The sequence below is a fragment of the Trachymyrmex cornetzi genome, unplaced genomic scaffold (assembly GCF_001594075.2).
Source record: "Trachymyrmex cornetzi isolate Tcor2-1 unplaced genomic scaffold, Tcor1.1 scaffold131, whole genome shotgun sequence".
NCBI classification, from domain to species: Eukaryota; Metazoa; Arthropoda; class Insecta; order Hymenoptera; family Formicidae; genus Trachymyrmex; species Trachymyrmex cornetzi.
In genome coordinates this window covers 1,138,978-1,152,093 of record NW_017295884.1, presented here as the reverse complement: position 1 = coordinate 1,152,093, position 13,116 = coordinate 1,138,978, and the positions used below count along the sequence as shown (strand labels likewise).

General features: G+C 33.9%; 1 protein-coding gene across 1 annotated transcript; it reads left to right on the top strand.

The window, feature by feature from the left end:
- Positions 1-1,637: 1,637 nt before the first annotated feature.
- On the top strand, positions 1,638-2,354 carry LOC108770732 (probable salivary secreted peptide). The gene has a single exon (XM_018522435.1). The coding sequence runs from the start codon at positions 1,711-1,713 to the stop codon at positions 2,113-2,115; it is 405 nt and encodes a 134-aa protein (XP_018377937.1). The 5' UTR covers positions 1,638-1,710; the 3' UTR covers positions 2,116-2,354.
- The last annotated feature ends 10,762 nt before the right edge of the window (positions 2,355-13,116 follow it).

Here is a 13,116-nt window from a genome sequence, read left to right as displayed (position 1 = left end):
CTTATTTAGCAATTTTACCACATATGTACAATATATAATATATACATATATACATATATATTAGGTGTTAAACTTAATTCCTGCCGTTTTTCGTCTCCAAAATTGATTTGCTTCGAAGGGAAATACCTTATTCAAAGTATTATTAATTAGTAATAAAGTAGAAAATGGAGGAAATTACTTTGATTGAGGTATTCATTCATCTTCCCTTCGAAACAAATCAATTTTGGAGACGAAAAACGGCAAGAATTAAGTTTAACACCTAATACATATATATATATATATATACATGTATATGTATATATATATAAACATATTTTAAATATTTGTAATATATTTTAATACACACATACACACACAACAATATATGTGTATACGTGAAAATGCTTAACAATTATTGTATGTATAAATATTACTATGTTGACTACCGAAGATATACATTAAATGTCACATGTATGTATTGTACGTGCAATGTTTAACCAGTATACATGATACATCATTAGAATACACCGGCATTGTAGTTTCTCTCATCGCTATTATTAAATCCATATCAAGTATTTTTCATTATGATTCATTATTCACAATAATAATAATCGCCGACATCTGTAAAGCTATTGGCCTTATGTACAATCTTATTTTGTGAATTGTATCAATTCCAAAGATAGAATGAGACAATTAAGAGATATGATTCTCGTAAAGGTTTCATAACATTTAAGAGATAAAAATATTGATTTATTATATTGATACCAACTCGTAATCTATATACTCTTAATGAATCACACCAGAATAGAAACGTATGTATAGGAGAGTAATAATGATTGCAATATCTCCGACGCATCTAATTAAAGATCTAATTAAAATAATTATCCATTATGCATTATAGAGGGAATATCGGTCAGTACGCGTATATGTTATCATGTTTCTAGTTGCTTTGAATTTAATTTATGATAATAAATTGTTGTACCTTTTATTATTAAATATTAATATTTTCTTACCGTAATGATATAACTAAAATTAATGCACCTTTTATTATTAAATGTTAATGTTTTCTTAGCAAATATAAAATTACTCATAATAAAGTTAATATCATAAAATAACTAACAAAACATGAATGATAAACTCATCAGTGCGCTTTGGTACAAATTTGGAGGGGGTAACCACTTAATGTAATCGTGGGACAGAATCCTCGAAATCATAAAATTTATATAAAATCTCTATATATAATCCGATAATTATATATGCAACCACGAGAAATATATCATTGTATAATATTAAATAAAATCGTATATTTTACCAAATTACTTCATAGTAGTGAAAAAAATTATTTGTAATCAGATGAAATCATGTAATCTGTGGGACAATATTTTAGCTCTAGTGGTTACCCCCTTGAAAAATTTCATTAAAAATAATACTGTTTACTCCCCCTTCTTCTTCTTCTTCTCTCTCTCTCTCTCTCTCTCTCTCTCTCTATTATATAAAATAGCGAGAAATGTTGTTTAAACATGTTGCGACGAGTTTGTATTAATCAGAATGATTCTTTCGCGGAATGTATCTTTCCAGAACAGGTGGGACATCAGCGATATAATCATGATAAGCCGAGCGATAAGCGATTATTCCATCTATTTAAACGCCGAATGCCCGTTTCGTCGACAGAAACCAAGTAGCTTTCCTGCAGTAATAGTAACGCGGTTTTCGAGTCCGAATTAAGGCAAGATGTCAGCATACAAGTACATAATCGGTCTGACTGTTCTGGTCGCCGCTCTATTGACCATCACCACTGTACCCTCTGCCAATGGAGCTATCTCTTCCTATGCTGACAATAATAAGTCGCACCATCTGATCGTCGGCTACAGGATGCCTGGTGACAGGATTGTCCTCAGAGAGAACATCATCAAGAATTCTAGCTGGATGAAGATTCAAATTATTGAAAGGACCTTCAATATTTCGAGGTACGAACGTATCACCTACATTGAAGCATTGGATCAGAAGACGAACGGAAACGGCGCACACTGTAGTATTTTGAATGGTGGACCTGGACACAGCAACGTCACCTTGAGATGGAAAAGTCTGAGAGGTCATAGCATTAATTTCGCCCTTAATGTGTATGGACGACCTTAATTAGCCACAGTGAAAGCAGCTACTTCTATGACTGATACGATTTCTGGATACAATTACGATGAAGAGAAGTAAAATAAACAATTTTAAAGCTACACCAATCTAATACATTCTGAGCTATTTATTATACCAACACTATCACTATTGCATTGCCGTTGAGAAAAAGATATGTTACTGAATATTTTGGTTATTCGCTTTTAAGTCTTGTACATGTCATCAATAAATCAATGTAACTGATATAACTGTATATTTTCCTTTAAATTCTCAAACTTATATTCTTATCTATAAACTTACATATACTTATATATAAAATCGTAGAACACATGAGCTATTTGTGTGATAAATTTTAATTTTTTAAATAACAGATATAATATGTATGTCAATTGATGACGCTCTAAAACAAAATAGTCATTATTATTCATGTTCTCCTATTTATGAATCAGAAAAGTTTGCCCTTATCACGTATTTAATTATATTTTCTAATTATATTCTCTAGTTTCTAACTGTTATTACAATTGCTAACTAATTATTAACTAAATAATTAATTACTAATTATTCCACTAATTATATTCTCGTCAATTGTCATCTATGAATACTTGAATATTGCGATACCAGGTAAGAGGGATAGTCGTGACTATGCGAGCGTTGAGGAAGGAATCTGGAAGAAGTGTCGATAGTAATGCAATTAGCGCCGAAGCGAAACGCGACAACGATCCGGAGTAAAAACGGACCGCGAAGAATCCACTCGTGGAATGTCTTTCTTATATGCGCTAATCAAGTGCTGCCTCGCTTCCTTTTAAGACTCCCAATAATTTGCCCTTTTTTTTTACGTTTCTTCGAGGCACGAGGCAGAATCTTCGCTGGTTGGAGTTCGGGGAGGTCGCTTCCAAAGAGCCGCGCGGGACAACTGGTACGAGATACGGGGAAACAGAGAGGAACATCTTCTATTTCCGAGGTTTACGTACAAAGTACATTTTGCGCATGCATGGCGGCATGGAGAAGGAACAACCGACTGGAAAATTGTTGTCGCTTCGTGGCGCATTCTAGCACGGGGTATCCTGCCTGTTAGGAGGAACTTCGAATCAAGTTGAGGACCACTGGAAATTGGTGGCGGTATCTCAAGCTTGCGAACGACCATTTCGTTAACCTACTTATTCTACCTCCTCCCCGTTCTAGTCGCGTTACTCGTGAAGCTACGCTGAAGTACCTAGTTCGTCCGCAGTTTCCGCTTCTGAAAACTACGCGCAGTAGGGAGGAGCGTAATTCGCGGTTCTACGTGGCGGTCCTTCATTGATTACGTTTTAATGGATCTCATCGGGGAGGACCGATCAGCGCTCTCTTGATAATCCTCTGTTGCCGATGTATAAGCGAAGTAATCGGTTACTTCGAATACTTGAACATATGGAGCACCCGCCGAGTACCGTCACGCTGTCCCAGTTCTGTCATAAACGAAGACGGGACGCGAAGAGATTATATTTGTGGACTAGATAGAAACATATGCAATTTTTAAATGTAAAAATTGTAGCTGTGGGATAGCATTATGAGCATAATATTGGAGCAATTTTAGAAATACATATTATGGAAATACATTTTATGGAAAAATATGTTATTTTTACATATAGAAAGAACAGATTTGCTAAAGTATTTAATAACTTTGCTAAGATACAGATTTGACAATAATTTTATTTAGATCGACAAAATAATTATGTAGAACACTCAAACTAATTATTAGAATTGTTATTAATGCTTAAGCATGCTACATAATAATTTTGATGATTCAACAAAATTATTTTCATATTACTAAGATTAGAAAAAAAAAACGTTTATATGAATAAATTAAATAAATACGAAATGCCAATTTATATGGTCAAAGTTAGATATTGGATTACTATATATCTAATATATATTTTAAATAAATTTATTTCGGAAATGAGAGAGAGATTGTGCGCCGATTATTTTTGGACATTTTCAATAAACTTAATCTTAAATACCAATAATGTCCCAAAATTAGATCACTGATTAAAAATTATTTTTAAATTTGCATCTATGTAGTTAAATTTTTTTAGATTTTAACAAAATCTGTTCTTTCTGTGCAGAGAGATTTCTTTTTCAGAAAAATTATTAATTTATATTTTATTACAATTACTTTGAAATTACTAATTTAATCTTGTAAATCATGTTTTTCGAGGTAAAATGTTTTACGCGAGTAGATAAGGTAGGTGATGTCATATGTACAAACGGTAGCCAAGTGTTTAACGATTGCGATGTTATTATAATGATAAGAATGTTTAAACATACACTCTGTACGCGTATTACAATACACATGTGTATACTGCATATGATATGTATCTCTTTCTCAGAGCAGTTATAATTTTCTTCAAGCTATGCTTGATATCTAATCGCGTTAAATAATAACAGACCTGCTTCTTTAACAGCGACTAAGAAAAAAAAAATAGTTTAAAACATTGATCGCACTTGTAAATGTTATTGTATCACACTTATCATTCGTATCAAGACAGACACTTTTATTTATGGAACACAAAGTTTATGAATACAGCTATGTGGTTTAGAAAGAAAAATTAATACGCTTTGAACTTTTCCTGGTACTTATTGCCAGTCAGATTCTAAATATGATACGTAAGACCGCATTAATGTTATGCTACGACTATTCTGATGAGGAAATGAGGTCTAAGGTGCTATATCTGAACACTCGAGAGTATAAAATCGGATTGTCCTGAGAATTGCCACACTTGCGACAGTGCATAAGAAAGATAGTATTATTTCCGTTGTAACGACATAAAAATAGGAACGCTTATGAACTATCGCTATATTTGTTCTTTGACGTACATACAAAGTACGCACATAGTACTTGTCAATCGATGACTCTAGACTCCTAGTACACTATTATTCGTATTTGTCGCGACGTCGGTCGACACTGACTCATCGTCGTGAACAGTATCTAAATATAATACGTAGAAAACGCATGTTATCTATGTTTTGTTTTTTTTTTATAAATCGAAATTTTCAATTTTGGGACACAAATGCACAATATAGCTATTTTAAAATTTGATTTAAATAAGTATTAAATTCACACAAAGCTTTATCTAATGTTTTAATAAAATGTACATAGAATATGAATTCTCTTTTGTTTAGTCTCAACTTTTATACGAAAATCCGAAAGAATTGCAGGTCACTATGGTAAACCACAATTTGACCTAAGCCAGGTCATATATCCGATAAGCGAACGTATCTCTAAAAGTCACACGACCATGTAACTCTCCCTCTCTCTCCTCTTTTCTCTTTCTCTCTTTCCGTCTTTTTCTTTTTTCCTTGCCGTGGAATTACGTTTTATTTTCCTGTCTACACGTGGACCGTGATAAGGAGAGCTCGTGCCTCGTAAAACACGTATGCATAAAAAGCCCTGACCGCACCTGGCAGCGGTGATGCAAGGGCGTAAAGATCGCGGCGAGCAACCCATAAACCTGTCGCGCTCGCGTTCGGTTATTGCTTATAAAGTTACGAGACTGACGAGCTCGGACATATGCGAAAACCCCGGGGTTGGGTGGACAAACCGTTGACAGGGATCGGACGAGAACGAATGAAAACGTGTTTGCATGAGCATAGGTATAAAAGAGCCGGCCGTCAATCCGAAACCACTGTGGCCATTATCGGGCAATTTTATATGAAACTTGGTAGTTACGACTCGCGAGCGCGCGGGGTTCAGATTCTGCAGTCGTCAAACAACGCAACAACATCCCGCACCATTTTGCAGCACTTGGGATCCGTGCAAACTGAGTGTCGGTACACAGGCGACAACAAAGGGATGTGGCAAAAGCGCGTTTCCGAAAAATGTACTCCTGTTAGCCCAACGGTTACTAAAAAATAGAAACACAATGTAAAAGGGTGCTAATAGTTTTGGTCACGTATGTGCAAACCCGCGACTTTCTGTTTACCGTTTCTTTTTTTTTTCCGTTAATGAAATTTCCGTATTTTTCTTTTGTACGTAAGAAACGTTTGTGCACGTTTCTTTCCCGTTCGTAATAAGATCCCGCATTATAGTAATAGAATCCTGCATTTTAAAACCGTGAGCGATGGATTTCAGTAAAGGGAAGAGAAGGAATGTCATAAGTCGGCGGCATATGCTTCCTGAGGCAATGCATGTGTAATGCAAGTCAGTCGAATCGCAAGCATTACGCAGCAACTCTCGAACGAAATGCTTCTAATGGATTGACCAACTGACTTGCGTTTTTCGTTTGAAACCTCCTGCGAGTCATTTGAAATCCCATGTAAAAGCTGATGAGTTTAAAGCGCTGTGCGTGTCAGAGTTAAATGCATTCCGCTGACAAGCCATACGCTCTTTCCTACGTGAAGCGTATTGTTGTATGGCATACAACTTGAATTATTATGAATTCCTGTTATGAGTATCGCAATTATTATTTTCGTTATGAAATTTTTTTAACGCGACTCGTTCACGTAGCTTGAAATTATTACGTCACGGAGCTTACGACGCTGCGAATATCCCAAACATATTTCATTGATATTATTCTGATAATTTGCAATGGTTATGTCAAGAGAAATTATATGTGACTGCGGAAGCGGAAAAGACACGGGTAATTATCGTTAAGATCTTAGATAATTATATTGGAATTACGCGTTTTGCAAACGTTACCTTTACATTCTACTGGCTCCAGGTCCTTTGATATCAAAGCTGCTGATTGACCACAAATGCAAGATCAGAGTTCGAACGTCGGTGAGGTCGGCACGTGGATCAACTGTGGGTGTCTCGTGCGGTCAGCTCGTTAACCGTATGAACTACACTTCGACTGATTGTGAGTAATCTCCACCTGCTTATATAGGGAGAGCGATTGACTAATACTCTTTGATGGCAGATTCCTTAACGCAACGTTTAAACGTATCTAGCCGTATTCCGGTACAAATTGCTAATTTCACGATTATGCTTTAAGGAAATTACCTATTTACCTATTTATATTCTTTATATACGCTATTAAAAAACAGAAATTTACTTCCGCTACATGTAACATGAAGCAAATTTCAAGCAGGTACATATTTAATGTTGCCAATGAAAATGAAGTTATAAGTAACATAAATTTAACGTTTACTTACATTAAATTTCATGCAAATCTACATAAAATTTAATAAAAAATGTACTAAACTTCGCAAAATTTTACGAAAAATACACTAAATTTCATGTACATGCACACAAATATACTTTTCAGTTGCGGATACATTAAATTTAATTTAGTGTCATAAAATTGAATTTATTTTATGTAACTTAAAAGTACATTAAATTTTATGACATTTTTAACAGTGTATATGAGGAGCAGACTTTCAAAATGCGGTTTGTCCAAAATTTGTAATTTTCAGAAAACGAGAAAGAAAGAAACTACGCACTTTAATAAAAATAACAATACGTCAATTAGTAGGATGTAAAATATTTAACAAAATTGTTTAATAATTGCTAAAAACGTTAAACAAATGCATTTTGTTTGTTTCTAGTTAAAAACATAATGCACTTCGAAATGTCTGTTTTTTTCAGCATATAAATTAATGATGAAAAAATGCTATCTGAACATCTCAGAGTAGCTTATAATATAAGTCATTTAACACTGAACACTATGTTAATCTCTAACTAAAAAAAATGAAATTTTGGACAAAACATATTTTGAAAGTTACTCATATATTTGAGACAAAAATGTTAATTTTAACATTTTTACATGCCCAAAAAAGTTCACTATACGTCTTTAAATTAAAAATAACATTTTATTTTTAACAATGTATATTGTATATTATATATATATCGATTAACTATAAAAACGTGAAATCGATAGATACCGAATATCTCTTTTTCGGTACATTTAAACCGAATAGTCACCTGGGGTATTTTTATATTCCATGCAGAAGCAAAAAATGTGAATTGTTATAAAATTTTATTTTGTATAAGTATTGATCAACTTTTTTTTAAATAATTATTCGTTACAAACCTTTAAATATGCAATTCTACTGAAAATTCGCAATAAAAAAAGCGTTATATAATTAAAACTTTATTTTTTAATAAAAATACCATCATAATAAAACATATAAATACTGTAATAAACAAAAATACTGTTATAATAAGCTATTTAATGCGCTTAATCCATTTAATATGTTAATATCTGTTTGGTTTCTACTTACTTTTTTCAGAAAATTGTGATCAAATACATGATGTTCTCAATACTAATATAAATCGGAAAATAATCAATAATATACAATACACTATTAATAATACTAATTTTAATTAATTAAGATATAAAAACCTTTTACTTATGATTGTTTACTTAAAAAAGGAATTAGGCTATTAGGCGATTGCGCTTTCGGGTTAAAGTGCTAAACTAAATTGCTTACCTCTTACGGAATAAGTTCAGTTAAAATATAAATGTACGTTTGCATACGATTAAATAGCTGCCAGAGTTCAAGTTTAATTCATAACAACGCGGGTGGGTAATTCTCCCGGCACTATATTTGCCGAGTAATCGCTTAAGATGTCACTAAGTACAGCGATTTTTCTTACGTTCGTACTCGCGCGCGGGTAGAGATACGTCCGTAGCAGATAAGCGGAAAGATACCGGAAAGAAGAATTAAAAGAAGATCAGCGTTCCGAGAGTACGCGAATTTTTCAACATCAAACATTCAGAAGGAGCGGGAAACGGGGAACTAGGGCAACCAGTTTAAAAGCCCAGGGTACTTTAACACCCGGGAGTACTACTCAGTCTCGTCTCTGAAAAATCTTTTTATTCTAACCGTACATTTGTATGTACTCATACATATGTACGGACCCGGCGCAGCGGTACAGTCGCTTTATTGAACGAATTTCATTCTCGTTTATAGTTACGACCATCGCGCGTATAAGAGAAAAGTATATCGTAGTCGTAGAAATCTATAGAACGCGTATAATTTACTATCTTTGACTGTAGAAGAGCTAAAGTAGACGTCAAGAGATAGAGATCAGTCTACAAATCCCACGTACTTGCCATATCTTTCTCTTTAACTTGGAGGTCTATAACGTGATCTATAACGCGAAGAGATGCATACATAAAATTGCTATTAATACAAAATTATTCTTAAATTTAACTTGATATTTTTTTCTGACTAAGTTTACTTTTTAATTAAACTTTGTGCGAGTCGCGTTTATTTTTTTAGGATATTCGACTAATTTAATTTAAAACACGGTGAATTGAAATAAGGATACAAGGTACGGTTACAAATTAATACAACTTGTAATACAATTAATATCATATTACATTTTAACAAGATTTTGAAACTTCGGTTTAAGGCTGTTTTTAGAAGAAAGGGCTCGTATCTTGTACCCTTAACTTTGCCGTCGCAGTGATTTTCTCTTTTATTATTGCCATTACGCTTAAGCGATCGTTCTTCTAGGTAATTTCCAGTTTTTCTTATAGTTCATCCCGCACGTATCAACCTACGCCGTGCGACATGGAGCTATGAAAATTTTTACTTCCTTCGTGGTAACGTGACATTACCGTCGACGCTGAATTGCAATGTACGTTGCGTTTGAGAAAATGGCGTGACATATCGTGCGCAACTTAGGAAAGGTAAAAGGGACGCAAAATGGTAGGCGTTTGAGACACGTAGGTGAACTATGAGAAAAGATAATCGTCGTCGGGGGTATGAGAGTTTCATGTCAATGAACATTGTCTCTGACATTTAAGCGACTTGATGTATCGATTTAAGAAAAACCAGGAAATAACTGAATCGAACACAAATATCTGCATATGTATATTATTTAATTATTGTATACATTGAAAATAAAAATTACTGAATCTTAATGCATGTTTCTTTGAATAGCACTGAGTAAACATTTATTTACACTAAATAAATATTTGCTCAATAAAAAATAATAGTTAAAATAAATTAACAGAAATTAAACTCTTTACAGATTTTTTATTAAGATCTTTCTTAAATGTCTGTACGCATCAAAATTATTAAATTATTTGTGATATTACTATCTTCTTTAGTTTAGGGCTGTGTTTCGAGACAAATAAGGCCGGTGCACAATTAGTTTAAATTGGAAATTGTATAAATTCACAAAAGAAATATGATTAAGCACGAAAAATTTTCTTGATCGAATATGATCTTTTTTCATATATGCGTGTTTAATTCTCATTGATCGATTTTCACTTAATATTGTCCAAATTAAAAATCTTTTTATCAAATAAATATATGTTTACATTTAATAAATATTCACTTGGATTCAAATAAATATTCATTAAAATTTAGTATTTTTTCAGTAAACAATAAATTAGTTATTAGATGAATGTTTTAATTTCTATGTGAAAATTAATTATTGATAAAGCATGAAATCTTTTGTATATTATATTCAAAACAGCTCGAGCGAGAGGTTGTTCAAATAATATAAGTAAGAGATTCAAATGTAAGAATCAACATTTCTAAGAAATCAGCCTCGCGCTTCTATTATAAGAAACTTATTGTAAAAAATAATTATTATTAAACGGTTAGAGTAAATGGATAGTAATTCTAATATCTATTTCAAGCCCATACAATACTATAATTTTATAAAATATATGATATCAAATAATAGGATAAATTAATTAAAACAGTGTATTGTGAGATTTATAAGAATATAGAAATATCTAAATAAATAAAACTTTAGTGTAAATTGCATTTTTCCTACTTGAATCTTCTGTTTGCGTATTGTCAGGAAAGAGGAGCGAAAACTATTTTTCCGAGATGGTTGTTGCACAGGAAATCCTGTATTTTTGTTTCCGTCGTATCAGTTGTAAGCGGAAAAAGGTTTGTGGTTGCCTTGCCATCCTCAAAGAGGCAACGAAGCAGATTGCGAATGACGTCCGACATACGTGAGTGTGTTTGCGTACGAGAAGGGCGAAGGGTCGGCTCGTAATTTCTCGGACTGGTTAGTGGAAGAGTCTCGTATAGAGCAGCCAGATAGCTCGTGTCGCGAAAAGAGCGTGGATGTACGGAACGGTATCGATCCGCGTATTAAATATTTAATCGCAGGAGGAAGTTCAATACACGGACGAGGACGGTTGTCTTTTGAAGACAGGTCGAACAAACGAAAGCGAACACACGACTGGGGAACGAGGTAGCACGCAATTCTACTCTGTCTCCTTGGCGTTCGTCAAGAATGGGTGGATTTTCATTATTTAAAGAGCTCAGTAAAAAGTTGCGATCGTCGACATGCTGCTCTTATCGATCGCAGTTTGTAAACTTACTTAATACTAATCTAAGATTGTCGTGTTGATTTAAGAAAAAGAAAGCAAAAATACAAGCACTCTGGTGATATTTTATGCTTCCGTTTCCTTTTTTAAATTTCATTATAAAACATTCTTTGAAACTCTTAAAATTCTTAAATTAGAAATTCTTAAATTTTTCAAGTAGAACAAGAATTCAATAATATACCTCGAATCGCTAAAGAAAAAGGAATACTAATTCCGTAAGGATTTTAAAGTGCGTATTGGAATTCGAACAAATCACAGATTGAAATAAAATAAGGCCAGGTACGATGTTCTTTAAATTCCCTCTGGGTATTGTAATCTCCGGTAGTAGAATTCGTGAACGCGGAAATCACAAAGTGCACTGGTTGTTTTTTTAATGAGCCCTTCTGATTTATGTGTTTTACCTTAGAAATTTTAAGTCTCGCAAGTTTCCTGGTCACACCTATGCTTTTAAGCACATATCGAAAAATATTTCAAAGGATAAACAAAATAATAGTGATCTAGTGTGACACGACACAGTAACAATTTATTGTGCAAATAACGATTAATTTGTCGCGATATAATTTATCGCAAATACGGCGATATTATACATCGTTTTCAAATAAATTGTCGAAATATAAGATAGAATTATACGCTCTCGCTATTAAGTACGTCCGGATGTTTAGCACCAAAATATCTGCAATGCGTGCACTGTACGATGCTCGGAAAATTAAACTATGAAAATGCAACAATAAAATTACTGTAGTGGTTCGCGCCGTCGCGTTAAAATGTGAGCGTAATTACATTAGCGTGGAATGGCTTCATAAACAAATTTCAATAAATGCGCTAACAAATTCACTGCTCTCGCAGGAGAAATGGGCGGTATCGATCGATTATCCCGGAGATGCACCGCAAACGTGCCACAACGAGAGAGAGCGAGAGCCAGAACGAGAGCGGGAGCGAAAGTGAGAGAGAGAGAGAAGGGCTGCGGCTGTGCGTTGAAAATGAGAGTCACGGAATCTTTTTGGTAGATCGACGAGATTACCGGAAAATTGTATTGAAAGTGCGTTTAAGGAGTCAACAAGGTCGATAAACAGGCATACGATATGATCTTCCTGGAGGACTCCAAAGCATGCCGGGCCGATTCCTGTAGTCTGCGGTGGATTTCTTTTAGCGTTACACTTTTAAAGGGAGTTTTTAGATAAGGGTATACTTTAATAGCCGCGGGCGGCCAAGTTACTCACGCCCCCGAAGATCTTTGGTGGGTGCATCTTGCACCTCCATGCAGATTTTACCGTTCAAATCACGTACTCGGAAAGTTTTTTGTTCAGTTATCGCGTTCCTTTATTTTTTCCCCATTCCGCACGTTGTTTGGCCCACTAATCAACGAGATAAAGCTTGCGAGAGGAATTAAGGAACTCACATTTGCGCCTTAAGATTCTGTTATCCTTGCGACAACGAGCATCTTCGTTGGTTTATTACGGCGAGAATTCTATCTTTAGGTAACGAATGTTTAATTACATCATAAATTAGTATAAGCGAATTGTATCCTCAAATGTATCTTTATCGGATTATACGATTTAGAAAAGTTGGTAAAAAGTAGAAATCACAATAACCTCTTTTAGTTTCATGCATATGATTCTTTTATAAACCTTTTACAAGAATATCGCATTTAAAGATATATCGTTGACAATACAATATATTTAAGAGAAGATATTTTTCGCATATCGATCAGCACGTTTGTATACGAGAT